Genomic DNA, 25,422 nt, shown 5'->3' on the forward strand with positions numbered 1-25,422 from the left:
TGAAAAAGGAATTTAAAAACTGGATGAAGCAACCAGCATTGAACTCATTTACAGCACTGTCGGTATACCTGCACTAAATGGACTATACAGGTTCAAGAAGGTAGCTTTCCACCACCTTCTCTAGGACAATCTGGGTTGGGCAAAAAATGCAGGCCTTGCCTCTGCACCTCTGTCACATTCCATGAAAGAATTTTAAAAAAAATTTCAGATTAGTAAATTAAAGCCCAACTTTTTCTGATGTGTATGACCCAACACAACACTGAACATGTAGCTGCTTAACTATGAAGGAACTGCACTAAGAAGTTGTAATTCAATTGTCTTGAAACCTGTAAACTTTTTAGTTGGATTTGCCATGTTCCTATACTTGAGAGATTGACATTCCATTTTTACTTTCTCTTCCCCACACCCTACTGAAAATCTGATTGTTTCTGAAAAAGAAAGCAAACATGGACAAAAGAGGTTAATTGCAGAGGTGAGATGAAAGTGACCGCTATTGACATCAAGGCAGAGTTTGACCAAGTGCAGCATAATAAACTTGGAGTTAATGAGAATCGGGTCAACTCTACTGGTTCGAGTTATAGCTAGCACAAAAGAAGATGGTTGGAGGCCTATCATCTTAGCCCCTGGACATAGAAACATAGGAACTAGGAGCAGGAGTAGGCCATTCGGCCCTTCGAGCCTGCTCCGCCATTCAATATGATCATGGCTGATCCCCTCGCTCAATGCCATATTCCTGATTTCTCTCCATACCCCTGATGGCCCAATATTGTTGCAAGTTTGGTTTGTCCGATCGGTTTGTAGATTAAAGTCACCCATGATTACAGTTGTACCCTTACTGCCTGCGTTGCTAATTTCCTGTTTAAGGCCTTCCCTTACATCTCCATTACTGCTTGGGGGCCTATAGACAACCCCCACCAATGTTTTCTGCCCCTTGGTGTTTCTTATCTCCACATCAGATTCCACATCATGATTTTCTGAGCCAATATCCTACCTCACTATTGCTTTGATTTCCTCCTTTACTAACAGTGCTACCCCACCTCCTTTCCCGGTTTGTCTGTCCTTCCTAAATATTGAATACCCCTGGATATTCAGTTCCCATCCTTGGTCACCCTGCAGACATGTCTCCATAACTGCAACTATGTCCTAAGTTATGAAGAGAGATTGGATAGACTTAGGTTGTTTTCGTTGGAGCAGAGAAGACTGAGGGGCAACCTGATCGAGATGTACAAGATTGAGGGGCATGGACAGGGTGGATAGGGAGCAGCTGTTCCCCTTAGTTGAAAGGTCAGTCATGAGGGGACACAAGTTCAAGGTGAGGGGCAGGAGGTTTAGGGAGGATGTGAGGAAAAATATTTTTACCCAGAGGGTGGTGACGGTCTGGAATGCGCTTCCTGGGAGAGTGGTGGAGGCAGGTTGCTTCACATCCTTTAAAAAGTACCTGGATGAGCACTTGGCACGTCATAACATTCAAGGCTATGGGCCAAGTGCTGGTAAATGGGATTAGGTAGGTAGGTCAGGTGTTTCTCACATGTCGGTGCAGACTCAATCGGCTGAAGGGCCTCTTCTGCGCTGTGTAATTCTGTGAACTGTTTATATCTATTTGCGCTGTTAGTTCATCTACCTTATTGCGAATGCTCCGTGCATTAAGATACAATGCCTTTAGACTTGTCTTTTTAACCTTGTTAGTCATCTTTGCTTTATTTTGCACTATGACCCCACTTGTTTTTCGCACTTGTTTTTTCTGCCTTCCACCTTTGCTCCTTATTTTTCTGTCTTTCGTCTCTATCTATGTTTCCCCCTCCTCTGTTTCCCTGGACATTTTTTCATGAATATAGACAGGTTAAGTGAGTGGGCAAAAACTTGGCAGATGGAATATAATGTGGGAAAATGTGAGGTTATGCACTTTGGCAGGAAGAATAGAGGAGCTGGAGAAAGACTGAAGAAAGCTGCATCACAAAGGGATCTGGGGGTCCTCATACATGAATCCCAAAATGCTAGCATACATGTTCAGGTAATAGGAAAGGCAAATGGAATGTTGGCCTTTATTTCAAAGGGAATGGAGTATAAAAATAGGGGTGTCTTGCTAAAATACAAGGCACTAGTTAGATCACACCTAGAATACTGTGAACAGTTTTGGTCCCCTTTTCTAAGGAAAGATATACTGGCACTGGAGGCAGTCAAGAGAAGGTTCACTAAACTGATCCTGAGTATAGAGGGATTTTCTTTGAGGAGAGGTTGAGTAGGTTGGCCCTGTACTCATTGGAGTTTAGAAGAATGAGAGACAACATTGAAACATATGATTCTTAGGGGGCTTGACAGGGTAGATGTTGAGAGGTTGTTTCCCCTCGTGGGAGAGTCTAGGACCAGAAGGCATAACCTCAGAGCAAGGGGGCGCCCATTTAAAACAGAAATGAGGAGGAATTTCTTCTGAGGGTAGTGAATCTGTGGAATTCTTTACTGCAGAGGGCTGTAGAGGCTCGGTCGTTAAGCATATTAAAGGCTGAGATAGACAGATTTTTAATCAGTAAGGGAATCAAGTGTTATGGGGAAAAGGCAGGAAAGTGGAGTTGAGGATTATCAGATCAGTCATGATCTCATTGAATGGCATAGCAGACTCGATGAGCCGAATGGACTACTTGTGCTCCTACGTCTTATGGAGTTCTTAGGGAAGTGTCCTTGGAACAGCCATCTTCAGTTGTATCATCAATGACCTTTTCTCTATCATAAAGTCAGTAGCAGGGATGTTTGCTGTTGATTTCAGTGTTCAGTTCCATGCACCCTTCTCATTTCTAACTCTGACCTTATTAAATAAACACAGGTTTTCTTTGAATTACTTTGAATTATAATTACCCCAGATCTGTGTACCAGTTTTTCAACCAAGTGTTTTCCATTCATCTACATTTAAGATTCAATTTCTAAACTGAGTCTTTTCTAAAACATGTGAATATCTGATTTCATAATTCAAAACAATGTGCATACATCTTAAGGTGGCAGGATATATTGAGAGAGTAGTTAGCAAAGCATATGGAATCTTGAGCTCATAAATAGAAATATTGAGTACAAAAGCAGTAAAGTTACGCTGAACCGTTTATAAATCTCTGGTGAGGCCACAACTAGAATATTGTGCCCAATTCTGGTCACCACACTTCAGGAATGATGTGCGAGGCCTTGAGAAGGTGCAAAAGACATGTATTGGAGTAGCTTAACATCTGTCATAGGCAGAATGTTAGCTGTTATTAAAGAGGTTATAGCAGAGCACTTTGAAAAATGCAAGGTAATTAGGCAGCGTCAACATGGTTTTGTGAAGGGGAAATCATGTTTAACCAATTTATTGGAGTTCACAGAATTTTAATAGGACAGAAGGAGGCCAATCGGCCCATCGTGTCTGCAACGGCTCTCCAAATGAGCATTATGAACCAGTGCCATTGCCCTGCCTTTTCCCTGTACCCCTGCACATTGTTTCTATTCAAATAATCATCTAATACCCTCTTGAATGCCTCGATTGAACCTGCCTCCACCACATTTCCAGGCAGTGCATTCCAGACCCCGAATTACTCGTTGTGTGACTCTTGTGTCACATTTGCTTCTTTTGCAAATCACTTTAAATCTGTGCTCCCTCCTTCTTGATGCTTTTACGAGTGGGAACAGTTTCTCCTTATCTCCTCTGTTCAGCCCCCTAATGATTTTGAACATCTCTATCAAACCTCCCCTTAGCTGCCTTCTCTCCAAGGAGAACAGTCCCAACCACTCCAATCTTAGTAACTGAAGTTTCTCATCCCTGGAACCATTCTTGTAAACCTAGCAACAGCAGTCACTGGTTTGCTGTCAAGAAAGAAAAATCCCTTTTCTGTGGCTCAGAAGCTGCAGGCCAATTGTAAAGACCTGGATGGGATAGTTACTTCTGGAAAAAAATTGGGGATCAGACCTGAGAAGCTCCAGTCAGTATAGCTCAGTACCATTGCACATAGTGCATTTACCCATTCTTTGAAGAAGTAACATGTGCTGTGGATAAAGGAGAATTGGTGGATGTACTGTACTTGGACTTCCAGAAGGCATTTGATAAGGTACCACATCTAAGGTTATTGCAGAAAATACAAGCTCCTGGTGTATGGATAACATTGGCATGGATAGAAGATTGGCTAGCTAACAGGAAATAGAATAGGCATAGAAATTATAGGCCAGTTAAGGCACAAGGGAGTTTGGCAAGGTTGGATAGTATTTATTTTAATGCAAGGAGTCTGATGAATAAGGCAGATAAGTTAAGGGCACAAATTAATACATGGAAGTATGGTGTCATTGCTGTCACAGAGACATGGTTGAGAGAGGGGCAGGATTGGCAGTTCAATATTCCAGGATATAGGGCCTTCAGGCGAGACAGGGAAGGAGGTAAAAGAGGAGGGGGTATCGCAATATTGATCAAGGAATCAATTACAGCAGTAAGGAGGGATGATATCTTAGAAGGCTCCTTAAATGAAGCTATATGAGTAGAACTTAAAAACAAAAATGAGCAATCACATTGCTGGGAGTGTACTATAGGCCCCCAAACAGTCAGAGAAATAGAAGAGCAGATATGTAAGCAAATTTCAGAGAAGTGTAAAAATAATAGGGTAGTAATAGTGGGGGATTTCAACTTCCCCAACATTAACTGGTTTAGTCATAGTGTGATAGGTTTAGAGGGAGCAGAATTCCTTAAAATGCATCCAGGAGAGCTTTTTAAGCCATTACGTAGAAGGCCCTACAAGAGAGGGGGCAGGGGAATGAAGCCGGGCAAATGGTAGAGGTATCAGTGGGAGAGCATTTTGCCGATAGTGACCATAACTCCTCTAGATTCAAGGTTGTTATGGAAAAGGACAAGAATGGGCCAGGAATCAGTTCTAAATTGGGGGAAGGCCGATTTTGATAAGATCAGATATGATTTGGCCAGAGTGGTCTGGGAGCAGCTACTTTTAAGTAAATCTGCCTCAGAGCAGTGGGATTCATTCAAGAAGGAAATAGGGAGAGTACTGGAATATGTTGGCCCTGTAAAGACAAAGGATGGGACCAACAGATCCAGGGAACCCTGGATGTCGAGGGATATACAGGATTGGATAAAGAGAAAAAGGGAGGCTTATGGCAGATACTGAGGGCTCAAAACAGTGGAAGCCCTAAAGGAGTATAGAATGTGTAGGGGGGATCGGTGTTGGGTCCTTTTCTGTTTGTGGTATTTATAATTGATTTAGACTTGAATGTAGGAAGGTTGATCAGTAAGTTTGCAGATGACAGGAAAATTGATGGGGTGGTAAATAGTGAGGAGGATAGCCTTAGATTACAGGAGGATGTAGATGGGCTGGTCAGATGGGCTGATCAGTGGTAAATGAAATTTAATCTGGATAAGTGTGAGGTGATGCATTTGGGCAGGACAAATAAGGCACGGGAAAACACGATGAATGGTAGGACCCTGGAAAGTACCGAGGATCAGAGGGACCTTAGTGTGCATGTCCACTGGTCCCTTAAGGTAGCAGGACAGGTAGATAAGATGGTTAAGAAGGCATATGGGATACTTGCCTTTATTAGCCAAGGCGTAGAATATAAGAGCTGGGAGGTTATGCTGGAACTGTGTAAAACTCTGGTTAGGCCACAGCTAGGGTATTGCGTGCAGTTCTGGAATCCGCATTATAGGAAGGATGTGATTGCACTAGAGAGTGCAGAGGAGATTTACCAGGATGTTGCTTGGGCTGGAGAGTTTTAATTATGAGGAGAGATTGGATAGACTGGGATTATTTTCCTTGGAGCAGAGGAGATTGAGGCGGGACATGATTGAGGTGTATAAAACCATGAGGGGCATAGATAGGGTAGACAGGAAGGAACTTTTCCCCTTGGTGGGGGGATCAATAACCAGGGGGCATAGATCTAAGGTAAGGGGGAGGAGGTTTAGAGGGGATGTGAGGAAGAATTTTTTCACCCAGAGGGTGGTGGGAATCTGGAACTCACTGCCTGAAAGGGTGGTAGAGGCAGAAACCCTCATAACATTTAAGAAGTATTTGGATGTGCACTTGCGATGCCATGGCATACAAGGCTATGGGCTTAGTGCTGGAAAAATGGGATTAGAATAGTTAGGTACTTGTTTGACCAGCGCAGACTCGATGGGCCGAAGGGCCTTTTTCTGTGCTGTAGACCCCTTATGATTCTACGACTCTGTCATTTGACCAAAACTTGACAACATAAATACTGTGGCTACAAGAGCAAGTCAGAGGCTAGGGATGCTGTAGTGGGTGACTCATCATCTCTCTCCCCAAAGCCTTTCTACCACTTACAAGGTAGAAGTCAGGGATGTGATAGAATTCCCTCCACTGGGTGAGTACAGTTCCAACAAATTTAAAAAGCTTGACATCTGGACAAAGCAGCCTGCTTAATTGGTGCCCTTTTCCCTTCCCTAAACATTCACTCCCTCCAACACTGATGCAGAATGGCTGCAGTATGTACCATCCATAAAGTGCACTGTAGCATCTCAGCAAGGCTTCTTCAACCTCCCAAACCTGTGACCTTTACCACCCAGAAAGATAAAGAAAGCAGACGAAGGGGTCACTACCACCTGCAAGTCCTCCTCCAAGTCACACAACCGTCCTGACTTGGAAATTTGTCACTGGGTGCAAACCTAGATCTCCCCACCCAACAACCTTGTGGGAGTACCTCAACCACATGGTCTACCATAGTTCACCATCTCTCAAGTTCACTTAGCCATTGGCAGTAAATGCTGGCCTTGCCAACAATGCGACATGCCTTGAAACTCAGAATTCGCAGAATCTCAAAATTTTTACAGTGCAGATGGAGGCCATTCAGCCCACCTTGTCTATACGACCTTTGCGAATGAGCAATTTACTTTGTGCCATTCTCCCACCTTCTCCTCACAACCCTGCACTTTGTTTCTTTTCAAATAGTAGTCTAGTTCCCTTTTGAATGCTTCAATTCAACCTGCCTCAATCACAGTCCTAGGCAATGCATTCCAGACCTTACTACTTACTGCATGAAAAAGTTTTTTCTCATTGCTTTTGTTTCTTTTGCAAATTACTTTAAATTTGTGCCCGCTCATTCTTGATCTTCTCGTGAGCGGGAACAGTTTCTCCCTATGTACTTTGTCCAGACACCTCATGATTTACCTCTATCAAATCTCCTCTCAGCTTTAACTTCTCCAGTCCTAACTTCACCAATCTATGAATGAATTTTAAGAAATAGGATCCGCCTAGTATATCCCATATTGTCATGGTGCAGTTTAAACACTATGATTTCTGATGACTCTCATCAGCCATTCATGAAATTTCTTGATAAGGAGAAATCTGAGGAAATCTTGTCTGCTCTCACTCCAATACTTCAACTACCTTTTAGTGCACGTTGGTATTGACTATAGCTAGCAAGTTGTGCAACTCATCTTTGAATGTTTGCAGTGAATCTGGTCTGCACAGTTGGTAATATGTTCTAATGATTGCTGTCCTTTTTTGAAAAGAAAAGCCACCTCGTTTTGCTTTTGTAACTTTGACACATGCTTCTTGCACTCATTAACCCATCTTAACGCGAATATCATAATCAGAGTGGAAATGAATTGCTTTTCTGTAATTTTTAGAAATTGATGTATCTAATATGATTTCAAATCTTGCAATCATGGTTCAAATGTTGGGCTGATTCTGTCTGAAGATGGCTGTTAACTGAGATTAGAAATATATGGATGCAAATTTCACTCCATTAAGGGTAGCTGTGGTTTAGGTGCTCTACCGCCCTATCTGCAGGAAATTGATGTTAAGGGCAGAGCCTGTTATTCGCCAAGATTTATTTTCTATTTTAAATTCATTATCTATGAATAGCCTCAAGCATTGCTATGCTATAAGCTTTCAGAACGCTCAACTTGGCTGTGATGTCTACTGGAGAATTTTTACTGCATATCATGAAGGTGGTTGGCATTGGAGCTGTTAAAGTAGGTTTGGGAATAAATTAGTACAATAAAAATTATGATTGTTATCCTGGGTTTTTGTCCTGAAACTTTCCCAGAAACTTCAAAGGATTGTGGTCAGTATATATAACTGTCTGAAGAATTGTTTGCAACATATACCTGAAAATGCTGCAAAGCTAACACCAAACTTATTCACATTATGGTTGAATATTTCTTCTGGTGTACATTCAACTTGCATGAGAAATATCCCATTGGCTTCTCAGTTCCTAGTTCATCTTCTGAAGCAACACAGCACCAACACCCACACCACTGGCATCAATAGCCAACTTAAACAGCTTTATAAAATCAGGTGCTGATGGAACAGGTGTAGTTGTTTTACAGCTTTCAAGCTGTCAAATGCATGGGGAAGTGATGGCAGTTTTGGCGATGGTATTATCACTGGACTAGTGATCCAAAGACCCAGGGTAATGCTCTGGAGACCCAGGTTTGAAAACCGCCACGGCAGATGGTGGAATTTGAATTCAATAAGAATCTGGAATTAAAAGACTAATGATCTTGTAAAAACCCATCTGGTTCACTAATGCCCTTTAGGGAAGGAAAACATTCCGTTTTTGGCAGAAGGAAATCTGCTATCCTTACCTGGTCTGGTCTACATGTGACTCCAGACCCACAGCAATGTGGTTGATTATTAAATGCCCTCCGAACAGGGCACTTACGAATAGGCAATTAGTGCTGGCCTGGGCAGCGATGCCCACAGCCCATGAATGAATTTAAAAAATTCAACTTATAAAGTGAGCCAGTATTTCTTTTAGCATTCCTTGAAGGTCACTGGTTTTTCATTGCCCAAACTTTGGAAGTAAAGGAAGACCTTTCAGTGGAAAGAAGGCAAAGAAATGTAAAGGTTGATGGTCTGCAATATTTTCTTTTGTAAATAATCATAGTCTGGTTAAGGGCTTGAGCTTTTATTAAACAGATACTAAGCTGTTAATTTAACACACAGATTTCTAAACTTGTTAGTAACCTTTTTGTGCCTTATCTTATCAATTCAACAAACAAATGAATATGACTCAAAAACAAAAATTGCTGGAAAAACTCAGCAGATCTGACAGCATCTGTGGAGAGGAAGACAGAGTTAATGTTTCGAGTTCGTATGACTCTTCAGATGCTGTCAGACCTGCTGAGTTTTTCCAGCAATTTTTGTTTTTGTTTTGTTTCGGATTTCCAGCATCCGCAGTATTTTGCTTTTATCTAAATGAATATGACTGTCATGGTACCTGCACCAAAAAGTAGCTAGTGTAGGGCAAGTCATTTCCTTGGACCCCCTCTCCCCACCTTCCCCGCTTATGAATAAATTAAAGCATTAGTCTCTTCAGCATTGTTACCTCCATGGATACGCTTGGGTTGATTCTGTCTCCCTGTTATGCCACTTAGGAGGGTACTGCTGTCTGCTTGCAAACTGCAGCAGCATTGTGGGAAAACATGGGCCCCACAATTAGCTGACGGCTGATGTAGAGATGCGGGACTCTGGGAAACCACACATCGGCGTGAGATAGAAACTAGTACCAGGAGTCGGCCATTAGGCCCTTCGAGCCTGCTCCACCATTCAATATGATCATGGCTGATCTTCTATCTCAATGCCATATTCCCGCTTTCTCTCCATACCCCTTGATGCCCCTAATAACCAAAAATTTATCAATTTCTTTCTTGAATATACTCAGTGACCCGGCCTCCATAGCCTTCTGTGGTGGAGAATTCCACAGGTTGACCACCCTCTGAGTGAAGAAATGTATCCTCATCTCAGTCCTAAATGGCCTGCCCTGTATCCTGAGACTGTGGTCCCTGGTTCTAGACTCCCCAACCTGGGGAAACATCCTCCCTGCATGCTGTTTAGTCTGTTTAGCCCTGTTACAATTTTATGTTTCAATCAGATCCCCTTTCATTCTTCTAAACTCTAGTGAATACAGCCCCAGTTGAACCTATCTCTCCTCATATGACAACCCTACCATCCAGCTATCAGCCCAGTGAACCTTCTCTGCGCTCCCTTTATGGAAAGTATATCCTTTCTTCGGTAGGGAGACCAAAACTGCAGGCAGTACTCCAGTTGTGGTCTCACCAAGGCCTTGTATAACTGCAGTAAGACATCCCTACTTCTGAACTCAAATCCTTTTGCAATGAAGGCCAACATACCATTTGCCTTCCTAATTGCTTGCTACACCTGCCTATTTACTTTCATTGAGATAAAAACAAAAAGCTAAAAGCTACTGCGGATGCTGGAAATCCAAAACAAAAACAGAATTACCTGGAAAAACTCAGCAGGTCTGGCAGCATCGGTGGAGAAGAAATCAGTTGACGTTTCGAGTCCTCACGACCCTTCGGCAGAACTGCTGAGTTTTTCCAGGTAATTCTGTTTTTGTTTTTTATTTACTTTCATTGACTGGTGTACAATGATACCCAGATCCCTTTGTACATCCACATTTCCCAATATATCACCATTTAAATAATACTCTGCCTTTCTGTTTTTCACACCGAAGCATATAACTTCACATTTATCTACGTTATACTGCATCTGCCATGTGTTTGCCCAGACACACAACTCGTCTGAATCGCCCTGAAGCCTCCTTGGATCCTCCTCACAACCTTGCCAAGTTTTGTGTTGTCAGCAAACTTGGAAATATTGTTTTTGGTTCCCTCATCCAAGTCATTTATATATGTATTGTGAATAGCTGGGGCCCAGGCACTGATCCCTACAGTACACCACAAGTCACTGCCTGCCACCCAGAAAAAAACCTATTTATTCCCAGCTTAATCTGAGAGTTTTTGTGTGGGTAATTTTAAAATTACTCTTTTCAAATTAATATTGAAGGAACCTGATTTATTTTAAAATATTATTTATAATGGCTGTTTAAAAAGAAGAGATTTTAATTTGACATTGTAAGGAATTTCAGTATTATAAGACCCTGCTTAATGTTGACTCACTTAACATCGTTTCACTTTAATGTCGTTAATAAAGTAGGATCAATATATCCATTAAACGGTGCCAATTTCACTTTAACATCACTTGGCCTCCATCTATCACTGGCCCCCTATCGAGCTCTCCTGTCCCACCCCCTTCTACTAGCTTATATTTAATCTCACTTCATTATGTCTTAGTTCTGATGAAGGGTCATACAGACTCGAAACGTCAACTGTATCCCTCTCCGCAGATGCTGTCAGACCTGCTAAGTTTTTCCAGGTATTTTTGTTTTTGTTCACTTTAACATCATTTGCCACAGATGACTTCTTCAGTAGCCTGCCTGCACACATGAGCTTTCCTGCAGCGCTTCTGCTCTTGCCGTCAGTCCCTCCTCCCACAGTGCTGCCAGCCTTGCCTCTGTTCTTGCTGCCCCACTCCTGGCTCATCGGCTCCTGCCCTTGCACTGAAATCCTGGCCTCTATCTCGTGGCAGAAATTGGTTAGCGCAGGTAGCCCTAGGACTTCAGCTGCTACCTGTACCACCTAATCTCTGCCATTAGATGGAGCCAGACAATCTAAAAGTACTGTAGGTGAGTGTACTGTGATTCTTTTTAAACATTTTACATTGCATATTGCAATGTATTTTTATTTTGCAAGTTGTTTCATCTAGAAATGCATGGTGCGGCACATGTGGTACAGTATTTTAACCTTGTACATTGTTTTCCTGGGCAAGAAATGTCCAGAAGGAATCTAACTCTTGCTTTATAATTGATTCCTATGGGAACTTATTCACTTAAAGCTGTTTCACAAGAGGTAGTGGCAGAAGTAGACCATTCGGCCCATCGAATGGTAGAGCAGACTCAATGAGATCATGGATGATCTGATAATCCTCAATTCCACTTTGCTGCCTTTTCCCCATAACCCTCGATTCCCATACTGATTAAAAATCTGTCTACCTCAACCTTGAATATACTTAACGACCCAGTCTCTACAGCTCTTTGTGGTAAAGAATTCCACAGACTCACTATCCTCTGAGAGAAGAAATTCCTGCTTATCTCTGTCTTAAATGGGCGACCCGTTACTCTGAGATTATGCCCTCTGGGCCTAGACTCTCCCACAAGGGGGAACAACCTCTCAGAATTTTTAAAAAATTCATGAGATATGGGCTTCACTGGCTGGGCCAGCATTTATTGCCCATCCTTAATTGCCCTCGAGAAGGTGGTGGTGAGCTGCCTTCTTGAGCTGCAGCCCATATGGTGTGGGTACACCCACAGTGCTGTTAGGGAGTTCCAGGATTTTTACCCAGCAACGGTGAAGGAACAGCGATACATTTCCAAGTCAGGATGGTGAGTGACTTGGAAGGGACCTTCCAGGTGGTGGTGTTCCCAGCTATCTGCTGTCTTGTTCTTCTAGATGGTAGTGGCCGTGGGTTTGGAAGGTGCTGTTGAAGGAGCCTTGGTGAATTCCTGCAGTGCATCTTCTAGATGGTACACACAACTGCCACAGTGCGTTGGTAGTGGAGGGAGTGAATGTTTGTGGATGTGGTGCCAATCAAGTGGACTGCTTTGTCCTGGACGGTGTCCAGCTTCTTGAGTGTTGTGGGAGCTGCACTTATCCAGGCAAGTGGAGAGTATTCCATCAAACTACTGACTCGTGTCTTTAGATGGTGGACAGGCTTTGGGGAGTCAGGAGGTGAGTTACGCGTTGCACAATTCCTAACCTCTGACCTGCTCTTGTAGCCACAGTATTTATATGGTAACGCCTAGGATGTAGATATTGGGGGATTCAGTGATGCTAATGCCATTGAATATCATGGGGCGATGGTTGGATCCTCCCTTGTTGGAGATGGTCATTGCCTGACACTTGGGTGGCATGAATGTTACTTGCCACTTGTCAGCCCAAGCTTGGATATTGTCCAGGCCTTGCTGCATTTGGACATGGACTGCTTCAGTATCTGAGGAGCTGCAAATGGTGCTGAACATTGTGCCATCATCAGTGAACATCCCCACTTCTGACCTTATGATGGACGGAAGGCCTTTGAAGCAGCTGAAGATAGGTTGGGCCACTGAGGAACCTGAGGAACTCCTACACTGATGTCCTGGAGCTGAGATGACTGACCTCCAACACTCACAAGCATCTTCCTTTGTGCTAGGTATGACCCCAACCAGTGGTGAGTTTTCCCCCTGATTCCTGTTGACTCCAGTTTTTTTCGGGCTCCTTGATGCCACGCTCAGTCAAATGCTGCCTTGATGCCAAGGGCAGTCACTCTTACCTCACCTCTGGAGTTCAGCTCTTTTGCCCATGTTTGAACCAAGGCTGTAACGAGGTCAGGAGCTGAGTGGCCCTGGCGGAACCCAACTGGGCATCAGTGAGAAGGTTATTGCTAAGCAAGTGCTGCTTGATAGAACTGTTGATGACCCCTTCCACTACTTTACTGTTGATTGAGAGTAGACTGATGGGGGGCTAATTGGCCGGGTTGAATTTGTCCTGCTTTTTGTGTACAGAACATACCTGGGCAATTTTCCACATAGCTGGGTAGATGCCAGTGTTGTAGCTGTACTGGAACAGCTTGTCTGGGGACGCAGCAAGTTCTGGAGCACAAATCTTCAGATCTATTGTTGGAATATTGTCAGAGCCTGTAGCCTTTGCAGTATCCAGTGCCTTCAGCCATTTCTTGATATCATATGGAGTGAATCGAATTGGCTGAAGACTGGCATCAGTGATGCTGGGGACATCTGGAGGAGGCTGAAATGGATCATCCACTCGGCAGTTCTGGCTGACGATTGTTGCGAATGCTTCAGCCTTGACTTTTGCTCTGATGTGCTGGGCTCCTCCATCGTTGAAGATGAGGATATTTGAGAAGCCGCCTCCTCCAGTGAGTTTAATTATCCACCACCATTCATGACTGGATGTGGCAGGACTGCAGAGCTTAGATATGATCCGTTGGTTGTGGGATCGCTTATCTCTGTCTATCATTTGCTGTTTATGCTGGCACTTGAGTAGTCGTGTGTTATAGCTTCACCAGGTTGACACTTCATTTTTAGGTATGCCTGGTGCTGCTACTGGCATGCCTTCCTGCACTCTTCATTGAACCAGGTTCAACCCCCTGGCTTGATGGTAATGGTAGAGTGGAAGGTTATATGCTGGGCCATGAGGTTACATATTGTGTTCGAGTACAATTCTGCTGCTGATGGCCCACAGCACCTCATGGATGCCCACTCTTGAGTTGCTAGACTTATTCGAAATCTATCCCATTTAGCACGGTGGTAGTGCCACACAACACGATGGAGGGTATCCTCAATGTGAAGGCAGGACTACCCTGCCAAGCCCCCTAAGAATCTTATGTTTCAATAAGGCCGCCTCTCATTCTTCTAAACTCCAATGAGTACAGGCCCAACCTCTCCTCATAAGAAAATCCCTTCATACCTGGGATCAACCGAGTGAACCTTCTCTGGACTGTCTCCAATGCCAGCATTCCTTCCCTTAGAAAGGGGGACTGAAACTGTCCACAGTATTCTAGGTGTGGCCTGATTCATGCCTTGCATAGTTTTAGCAAGTCTCCCCTATTTTTATATTGCCTTTCCTATTACTGCCGAACTTGTATGCTAGCTTTTTGTGATTCATGCACGAGGACCCCCAAATCCCTATGTGCTGCAGCTTTCTGCAGTCTTTCTCCACTTAAATAATATTCAGCTCTTTTGTTCTTCGTGCCAAAGTGCATAACCTCACATTTTCCCACATTATATTTCATCTGCAAAGTTTTTGCCCACTAACCTAACCTGTCTATATCTCCCTGTAGACTTTGTCATCCTCACCACTTGCCTTCCCACCTATTTTTGTTTGTGTCATCTGCAAACTTGGCGATAGTACATTCACTTCTCTTATCCAAGTCATTAATATATATTGTAAATAATTGTGGTCCCAGCACTGATCCCTGTGGAACTCCACTAGTTACAGGTTGCCATCCTGAAAATGCCCCCCTTATCCCAACTCTGTCTTCTATTATAAAAGCAAAAAACTGCGGATGCTGGAAATCCAAAACAAAAACAAAAATACCTGGAAAAACTCAGCAGGTCTGGCAGCATCTGTGGAGAGGAGCACAATTAACGTTTCGAGTCCGCATGACCCTTCAACAGAACTAAGGAAAAATAGAAAAGGGGTGAAATATAAGCTGGTTTGCAGGGGTGGGGGGTGGGGGGGGGAACAAGAAGAGCTGGATAGAGGGCCAGTGATAGGTGGAGATAACCAAAAGATGTCACAGACAAAAGGACAAAGAGGTGTTAAAAGTGGTGATATTATCCAAAGGAATGTGCTAATTAAGGGTAGAAAGCAGGTCGAGCAAGGTACAGATAGCCCGGGTGGGGTGGGGTGAAGGAATCGAAAAAGGCTAAAAGGTAGAGATAAAACAATGGATGGAAATACATTTAAAAATAATGGAAATAGGTGGGAAAAGAAAAATCTATATAAATTATTGGAAAAACAAAAAGGAGGGGGAAAATCGGAATCTATTTTTGTACTGAAGTTTCTCATCCCTGATTATGTTATTGATTATGTTATGTATTTCTAAATGCTCTGCTATTACGTCCTTTATTATAGACTCCAACAATTTTCCCATGACAGATTGGGAAAATTCCCAATAGCTGGCCTATAGTTACCTGTTTTTGTCTCCCTTTTTGAATAAGGTTGTTACATTGGCAGTTTTCCAATCCTCTGGGACTTTTCCAGAATCTAAGGATCCTTGGAAGATTACTACCAGTGCATTGAATATCTCTGTAGCTGCTTCCTTTAATATCTTATGATGAGACCCATCAGGTCCAGGGGGCTTATAGGACTTTAGCCCCGTTATTTTCCCTAGTACTTTTTCTCTAGTGATAGTTATTGTATTTATTTCCTTTCCCCCCCCCCCTTTTTTGCCCCTTGATTTAATTAGTGTTTTTGGAACGCTATTAGAGTCTTCTACCATGAAGACTGCTGCAAAGAATTTATTCAACTCCTCATTTCCTAGTTCCCCATTATTATTTCCCCAGCCTCATTCTCTAAGAGGCCTATGTTCACTTTGGCCTCACTCTTCCTTTTCATATATTTAAAGAAGCTCTTATTGTCCGTTTTTAATATTACTGTCTAGTTTACCCTCAAAGTTTATTTTCTCCCTCTTTATTATAGTTTTGGTCATCTTCTGTTGGTTTTTAAAACTTTCTCAATCTTCTGGTTCTTCTGATTACCATCCTTAACTTCCTTGATTAACCATTGGTTTATTCCCTTCCTAAAACCCTTCTTCCTCACTGGAATATATCTTTGTTGTGAGTTATGAATTATTTTCTTAAGCATCTGCCATTGTTCATCAATCACCTTTTCTGCTAAACTCCTTTTTTTATTCATTAGATATGGGTGTCGCTGGCTAGGCCAGCATTTATTACCCATCCCTAATTCCCCTTGTTCAGAGTCAACCACATTGCTGTGGGTCTGGAGTCACATGTAGGCCAGACCAGGTAAGGACGATAGATTTCCTTCCCTAAAGGACTTTAGTGAGCCAGATGGGTTTTACAACAATTGACAATGGTTTCATGGCTATCATTAGACTTTTTTAATTCCAGGTTTTTATTGAATTCAAATTCCACCATCTGCCATGGCTTGATTTGAGCCCAGGTCCCCAGAGCATTACCCTGGGCCTCTGGATTACTAGTCCAGTGACAATACCACTATGCCATCACCTCCCAGTCCACTCCAGCCAACTTTTCCCTCATTCCTTTGTAATTACCGTTATTCAAATTTAGCACAGTTGTTTCCGACCCAAGTTTCTCAGTCTCAAGCTGAATACTAAATTCTGCCATGTTATGGTCACTGTTTCCTAGGGGATCCTTTACTCTGAGACCATTCATTAAACTTGCCTCATTACACATTACCAGATCTAAAATAGCCTGATCCCTGGTTGGATCCACAACATATTGTTGTAGGAAACTGCCCCGAATACACTTGGAGTTCTTGCACGTGGCTACCTCTGCCAATTTGATTTTCCCAATCTACATGAAGGCTAAAGCCACCCATGATTAATGTACTGCCTTTTTTACATGCCCTTATTATTCCCTGATTTATTCCCTGTCCTACAGTATAGCTATGGTTAGGGGGCCTAGAGACCTAAACACAAACTAAAGACCTTTTACTTTAAAGAGTAGAAATACTCGCCAATCAGCCACTTTCCCTGCACTCGTGACATCTCTCTGCCGCTCGTCTCACTGCAGGTAGGCCTCTCGATCTGTGCCTTTTATCTTCCCCCGCTCACCCGTTGCTCAAAATATACTATTTTGAGCCTTAGGAATAGAATAAACCTTAATTGCTTACCAGACACTCACCAATTAAACAGCTTCGTCTCCTGTAGCAGAGCAAGAATCAATTCCTGGAGGCTGAAAAAGTTTAGGCAAAAGCAACCAACCACCTCTTTCCCTTCCTCTGCTTAGCTCCCTGAAGCGCTCAACTCTGGCACGATGCACCTCTCCTGATAATCCTGTTTTGTTTATATTTTGGCTGGTTTATCTCACCGATGAAACGGAACAAGATGATTGAAGCAACCAAAGAAAGGCTATCCAGCTGCCTCCGTCTCATACTCTGACTGTAAATGAAACAGCTTTTATTGTTTAAAAAGTGTGAGTCAAGGATAGTGTGTTGGCTAACTAACAGGAAACAGAATCAGGATAAATGGGTCGTTTTCAGGTTGGCAGCTGTAACTAGTGGAGTACCACGGGGCCTCCACTATTTAAAATCTAAATTGATGACTTTGTTAAAGGGATTGAATGTATTGTAGCCAAATTTACTGACTGTACAAAGATATGTAGGAAATTAGGTTGTGAGGATAAAGAGTCTGCAAAGGGATATAGATGGGTTAATTGAGTAGACAAAAATTTGGCAGGTGGAACATAATGTGGAAATATGTGAGGTTGTCCACTTTTGTGGGAAGAATAGGAAAGCAGAATATTATTTGATGTAGTACAGAGGGATCTGAATGCCCTTGTATATTAGTCGCAAAAAGTTAGCATGCAAATAATTAGGAAGGCAAATAGATGTCGGCCTTTATTGCAAGGGGGATGGAGTATAAAAGTAGGGAAGTCATGCTAAAACTGTACAGGACATTGAGACCACACCTGGAGTAGTGTGTACAGTTAAGGAGGTATACACTTGCATTGAGGTAGTTCTGAGAAAATTCACTAGATTTGTCCATAGAACGAAGGGGTTTTCTTATGTGAAAAGTTTGAGCAGATAGGGCCTGTACCTAATGGAGTTTCAAAGAGTGAGATGTGATCTTATTGAAACATAAAAGATTCTGAGGGGGCTTGACAGGGTAGATGCTGAAAGGATGTTTCCCCTCTCAGGGGAACGTAGAACTAAGGGGCACAGCTCAAAAATAAGGGATCTCCCATTTAATACAGAGATAAGTTGTAATTTCTTCTGATGGTCGCTAGTCTTTGGAATTCTCTTCCACTGAGAGCAGTGGAGGCTGGGTCATTGAATATTGAAGGCTGAGTTCAACAGATTTTTGATCTACAAAGGCATCAAGGGTTATGGAAGGGGGCAGACAGGAAAGTGGACACAATCAGCCATGATCTGATTAAATGGCAGGGCAGGCTCGAGGGGCCGAATCGCATACTCGTCCTATTTATGTTATGTAACACACAAATGTTTCTTGTGGATTGTCTACAGTTTTTATTTCAAAATCATTTTTCAATTTATTTATAAACTTTCACACAATCATCAACTGCTACATTTAAAACTCAGTTGCAGTTTAGTTTAAAAAGAAATGGAAAGTTTTGATGCAGACCTGCTGGAGCAGCAATGAATTTTGACTGCTTCAAATTCACTTATAACTCATTCAACAGATTTTAATAAGTACTGCAATGTGTTTGTGATCACGGATACATGATACTTCTAATTAAAATTTGTAACAGTACAAAAAGAGTGGTAATTCTCATTGTTTAATGATAGCTGCATGACTTTTCCTTAATTTCTGACTTGCAGAAATTTTAAATAATTTTTTTTACACCTTTTCATGTTCTTGGTATCATAGTTTATTAAATATAGTTTTAATTTTAACTCTTTTGACACTTAAGCTTCACTTGAAGTCCAAATATAATGGCAGCATAAATATAAGAATATAAAAAGAATGAGTATGAAGGTGGAGCAAATTGTCAACTTCACTTAACTTTTTACTGGTTTAGTTTTTTGTGCTCAAGGTCATTAACTAAAACTGGATGGAATCTTTCCCCTGAGGAGTGTGTCTTTAGTGGTTTATTAGTTATTGGTTATTATTATTATCATGAAGAACATGGAGAGACAATATAAAAGAAAGGGTACAATTCTTAAGGGTGCGCAGGAGCAGAGGGGCTATGTGTACATGTGCATAGGTCATTGAAGGTGGCAGGACAGGTGGAGAGAGCAGTTAATAAAGCATACAGTATCCTAGGCTTTTAATATTTGGAGCATAGAGTTTCAGAGCAGGGAGATTATGCTGAGCTTATATAAGACACTAGTTAGACCTCAGCTGGAGTATTGTGTACAGTTCTGGGTGCCACACTAAAGGATGTGAATGCATTGGAGAGAGTGCAGAAGAGGTTTACAAGAATGGTTCCAGGGATGAGAGACTTCAGTACGAAAATAGATTGGAGAGGTTGGGACTGTCCTCCCTGGAGAGGAGAAGGCTAAGAGGAGATTTGGTAGAGGTGTTCAAAATCATGAGAGGGCTGGATAGAGTAGATAGAATTTCCTGCTCGTAAAAGGGTCAAGAACGAGAGGGCACAGATTTAAAGTGATTTGCAAAAGAAGCAAATGTGATGTGAGAAAAAACTTTTTTACTCAGCGAGTGGTTCGGGTCTGGAATGCACTGCCTGGAAGTGTGATGGAGGCAGGTTCAATTGAGGCATTCCAGAGGGCATTAAATGATTGTTTCTATTCAAATAATGTGCAAGGGTACGGGGGAAAAAGCAGGGGAATGGCACTAAGTCATAACGCTCAATTGGAGAGCCACTGCGGACACAACGGGCTGAATGGCTGCCTCCTATACTGTAACAATTCTGTGATGTGGGTTAACATTTCAATTTTTTTCCTTCATAGGAGCCTAGAATATCTTGCTATGAATGGTGACTCTGGTGTGGGGGTGGTTACCTCCCCCCCTCCATCGACTGCTCCGCATAAGGAGAAATACTTCGACCGAGTCGATGAGAACAATCCTGAATACCTCCGAGAGAGGAATATGCCCCCAGATTTGCGTCAGGATTTCAACATGATGGAGCAGAGGAAAAGGGTTTCCATGATTCTGCAGAGTCCGGTAACTGCACACATTTCCTTTTTAATTGAATCTCTGCAGATGCATGTGTTCATTGTTATTTGAAATAAGGATCAGGTACAAAGCTTGACTGGTATCATTTCATCGTAAGTAAATTATTTGATGTGTATGGTAGGTATATTGTTAAAATCTTAGACCAAATATTGTAAATATTATGATATTGCAACTATATTCGTGAATACATAAGAAATAGGAGGAGGAGTCGTCTATATTGTTGTGACCACAGCCAGGAAACTTGGCTTAAGGGCCATACCTTTTTTTTTGTATTCTGAAAACAAGAAGAAGCTGTACTGTTCTCAGCAACAAGAAGTCCAGTAACACTTTGGAATTTTTAAAATTGAGAGTAAAAGTTTTATTAACAAGAATAAAAAATAACTTAAGCACACAAGATTACAGTTACACTGTTAAACTTAGTCTTACAACACCTTCCCCCAAAAGACTAGATAGACCCACAAGTAAACATCTTCCAGGCAGCACTCCCTTATCGATGTTTATCTATAAAAATCCAGTAATATTACCCAAGGCAAACTGTTGTAGCATTTAATAAATGCGTACCACATGACCTGTAACACACTTCCACTCTGCTATGGAAAACCAAACTTCAGAATAAAACTGCCTTTTGCAGCCCAAGACTTTTCTGGCTTGACTGGATGGTTGATTTAAATTAAATCATCTCCTAGCTCACAGCTCCAGCTGCTACATCTCACATCTCCAGCTCAACAGCTATATCCTCAGCTCTCCACAGTAACTCTAAAACACTCCCCCCGCCGCCATCTCAGGTTCCATTGTTCTCACACCTCTTTGAAACTCAAATCCTTCCAAATATAAAATTTTTCATGTTTTTATTTTGTCTTTGTTTTCAGGTCAATAAAATATAATATCCCCACTTCTGTTGACCTTTGGAACTCCTGCAAGATGCAAATATGTTTCTTGCTATCTCTGACTCCCCTTTGATATTCAAACAAACTCAACTTATCTAAAATTGCAAATGTTAGATCTGACCTATTTTTACTTGTACCTCAAACCTAACACTTCTATCCTTTTCATGGTTTTAAACCACCCCCCCCCCCCCACCGCCCCAGACAACCTGTCTCCTGTAATCTCTGCCCAGCTTAATTAAATCGTACACACACAGCCTTATCCACAGAATAACACAATATTCCCCAAAAATGTAAAACAAAAATCAATTTCTCGCATCTCCCTCCTTGGCTAAAATTGAACCATCATAATTCCAAAAAATAGATTCATTTTCTCAAACCAGTTTGTATTTCTTACTACATTTAACCATACAAACAAAACTATTACACCATAGTTTACATGCATTGACTATCCAAGTCTTTTGTTAAAAAAAGAGTCCATTCCAGTCCATTCTCCATTTACCCATATCCAAGTTCTTTTGAATTTTAAATTCTTGACAAAACACCTGTAATCAAATTTTCTCATCCAGCCATATGTGTAATTTGTAAGTTGAGTAGTTGTAATATTAAACTCCACCGAAACAGTCTTGTGTTTTTGACCCAAAACTTTCTCAGAAACTTCAAAGGATTGTGGTCAGTATATACAACTGCCTCTGAAGAATTGTTTGCAACATATACCTAAAAAATGTTGCAAAGCTAACAAACTTAGTCACATTATAGTTGAATATTTCTTCTGGTGTACATTAAACTTCTGTGAGAAATATCCTACTGGCTTCTCAGTTCCTAGTTCATCTTCTGAAGCAACACAGCACCAACACCCACATCACTGGCATCAATGGTCAACTTAAACTGCTTTATATAGTCAGGTGCTGATAGAACCGGTGTAGTTATTAGTATAGCTTTCGAGCTGTCAAAGGCATTGGGAGGCAATGGCAGTTTTGGCATTGGTATTGTCGCTGGACTAGTATTCCAGAGACCCAGGGTAATGCTCTGGGGACCCGGGTTCTAATCCCTCCATAGCAGATAGTGGAATTTGAATTGAATAAAAATCTAGAATTGAAAGACCAATGATGACCATGAAACGATTGTCAATTGTTGTAAAAACCCATCTGGTTCACTAATGTTTTTTAGGGACATATCTGGTCTGGCATATATGTGTCCCTACTCCAGACCCACAATATGGTTGACTCTTAAATGCCCTCAGGACAATAAATGCTGGCCTAGCCAGCGACGGCCACATCCCATGAACGAAAAAGAATTCTGACACTCCTGTGTCTTTTTTAACAATCCAGTCAGTGGAGCAGCTACAATGAAGTTTGGCACAAATTGCTGATAAAGTCCGGTCATGAACCTCGATCAAAATTATCTGATCAAAACCTAGAAATCTCAAAACTTCCCATTTTGCTGTAGTTACTGGGAATTCTACGATAACTTTTACTTTGCATCTCATGGGGCCACTTGACCATGTCCAACAGTGTGGCCTAAATATGTAACTTGTGCTTCCGCAGATTCACTTTTTGCCAAATTTACAACCAAATTAGCTTCTTGCAGTCAATCAAACGATTCCTTTAAATGTCATAAATGTTCCTCCCACACTTGACTGAATACTATTAAGTCATCAATATACACAGCACAATTGCTCAGTCCTTTAAGCACAATCTGAACACCCTGGTCCACACCTCCATCACTCCCAACAACTCATCCCCTTCCTGTGCAATCGCAAAAGGTACAACACCTGACCCTTTAGCTCCTTACTGTCCAAGGGCCCAAATACTCCTTTCAGGTGAAGCAGCTCCTTCGATTTCATCCACTGCATTCGCTTCTCCCAATGCAGTCTCCTCTACATTGGGGAGACCAAACGCAGACTGGGTGACTGCTTTGCGGAACACCTTTGGTCTGTCTGCAAGCATGACCCAGACCTCCTTGTCGCTTGCCATTTCAACACACCATCCTGTTCTCATGTCTACATGACCGTCCTTGGCCTGCTGCAATGTTCCACTGAAGCCCAATGCAAACTGGGTGAATAGCACCTCATCTTCCGATTAGGCACTTTACAGCCTTCTGGACTGAACATTTGAGTTCAACAACTTCAGACCATGAAAACTCTCCTCTATCTTCACCCTTTTTTAAATTTTGAAAAAAAATTTTTATCCACTTATTTTCATTTTTATTCTTTTATTCCCGTTTTAATGCGTCCCTTTTTTCCCCAACCACTGCCCACACCCCCCACCCCACCCCAAAAGGGCCAGCTGTTACTTTTTCATGTTGTTCTTTCACAGATTGTTCTGTGAACCCTTGTTCTGCTATTAATGTATTCTGTTTTCTTAACTTTATGCCACTGTCAGCACCTTGTTGAGCCCTTACCACTACCATTAATGTTTTCAAAGATTGATCCAGCCAACTGAATTTCAGCATCCTTCTCCTGTCTTTTAGTTTCTTCTTCTTAGATGTTTAAACTCGTGTGTTTGTGACCTCGTCACCATACAATCTGGAAACAATCCAGAATGCTCTTTCTGTAAAACCTATGTTGATTGTGTCTCAACAGGCTGCTCTATTACAGTAGGCATAGTTAATATCTGTGACCCAGCTATATCATTCCCTAGAATAAATTGAACCCCTGCAATGGTCAATTTCTCTACTACCCTAACAATCACCTCTCCTGAATTCAAATCACTTTTTAAAATTTATCTTACATAATGAAATAGGTTTGACTTCGCCATGGATTCCCTTAATTAATATTTTTCCCTGCAATAACCCTTCTGGACAAGACAGCACTATCCCATGACATTAAGGACTGGCTAGCCCCAGTATCCCTTAATATGTTGACACCCTTTCCTGTTCTTCCCTGTACACGTGGATATACTTTCCCTTCACATATAAAATCTTTAAACATCTCTGCAACCTACTCTTCAGAAGTTCCTTGGGTAAGTTGTGAACACATTCCCACTTCCCACTACCATTGATTCTCCGTGCTCTACCTGCGTAAAAAAAAGCAACACTGGTTTTCCTTGCCTCTGAATCTGAGTCCACAGTATTCTTACTTCCAGAACTTTTCTGAGTCCCTACCACCGCAGTCGGTCTCCCGCTTAACTTCCAATAACTTGATCTCGTATGTTACCATTGTAATAAGGCTGGACATATCAGTTTCCTTCCTTCAACTCTTACTTTCCACCTTTAATAGACTGGTGTCCTTCAGCTTGATCCTTACTTTTAACAGTTTTACCATCACTAGGTTTTCTAAATCTCCAACTTCCTTCCTGATTTCCATATGCTTTTGCTACACTCAAATGTTTGTGTGAAATATAAAGCAGCAGCTTTTGCTTTGTCTTTCATCTAAATATGCCTTAACGTTTACTGGAATGCTATTTTGAAATTCTTCCATAATCATAACCTCTTACATTTTCAAAATTCATGCCTAATTTTAATGCCCTGAACCATTGATCTCGGATAATATATTTTTCTTTTGCAACTTCCACAAGTCTGGTGGAGTCTTTTCCTTAAAGTCTTAAACTTCAACTGATAAGCTTAAGGGACAAGCTCATAAGCATTTAGTATTGCCTTCTTATGATCTCGTAATCTGCAGATTGTTCCTCTGATAAGCTTGCATACACATTTATTGCTGTGCCTGAAAAAAACACTTTGTAACATGATAGTCCAGGCATCTCTTGGTCAATTCAATTTCATAGCTATCTTTTCAAATGAGGTGAAATATCTTTCAACTCTATCCTCTGTAAATTTAGGCACTAATCGAAGATTTTTAGTTAAATCGAATTCCTCAAAGGAACCAAAGTCACCACCTGAATCACTCTCTCTCCTTTCTTTTATTATTCTGAGTTTCATGATAGACCATTCATACTGTCTGGCTTCTTTCTCTCTCTTGTAATATTTTCTTTCCTCTTTTATTCCAATTCAGTTCTTTTCAGTTTCTTTCCTTGTTCGAGTTCAAGCTTCTTCATTTGCAACTGAAGTCTTACTACCCCCAGCTCTGACACACTAGTTTCAGGTATCCCTTCCTCCAACTTTAAATGGCGGGTAAGTACTTTAACCATATCAGCCTCACAAACTTCCACTTTTATCTCCGCCTACACTTCATCTGCTATTTCTTTTCAACTGATTTTTAGTCTGAGATTTCAGATACTCCACAGTTGCATTTTCCACTCCCAGAAAAATTGTAGCAATTGCCAAAGCCATTTTGCACCTCAACACACAACTCCTGAGTTCAGGGTTCCTATCACACTCATATCCCTTGGATTCACAAACTCCAACTCAATCAAGGAATTTTAATAATCCCGCAAAGAGCC

General features: G+C 41.7%; 1 protein-coding gene across 8 annotated transcripts in view; it reads left to right on the forward strand.

The window, feature by feature from the left end:
- The window catches only part of add1 (adducin 1 (alpha)), a 196,230-nt gene that overhangs the window by 45,750 nt on the left and 125,058 nt on the right, over positions 1-25,422 (forward strand). For all 8 annotated transcript variants that reach the window (XM_078561084.1, XM_078561049.1, XM_078561058.1 and 5 more), the window contains one exon: positions 19,973-20,186. In XM_078561084.1, coding sequence (XP_078417210.1) covers positions 19,992-20,186 — 195 coding nt within the window. In that variant the 5' untranslated portion in view covers positions 19,973-19,991. Of the gene's footprint in view, positions 1-19,972; positions 20,187-25,422 lie in introns of those variants that run through there.

The sequence above is a fragment of the Cetorhinus maximus genome, chromosome 2, assembly GCF_964194155.1.
Source record: "Cetorhinus maximus chromosome 2, sCetMax3.hap1.1, whole genome shotgun sequence".
NCBI lineage: Eukaryota > Metazoa > Chordata > Chondrichthyes > Lamniformes > Cetorhinidae > Cetorhinus > Cetorhinus maximus.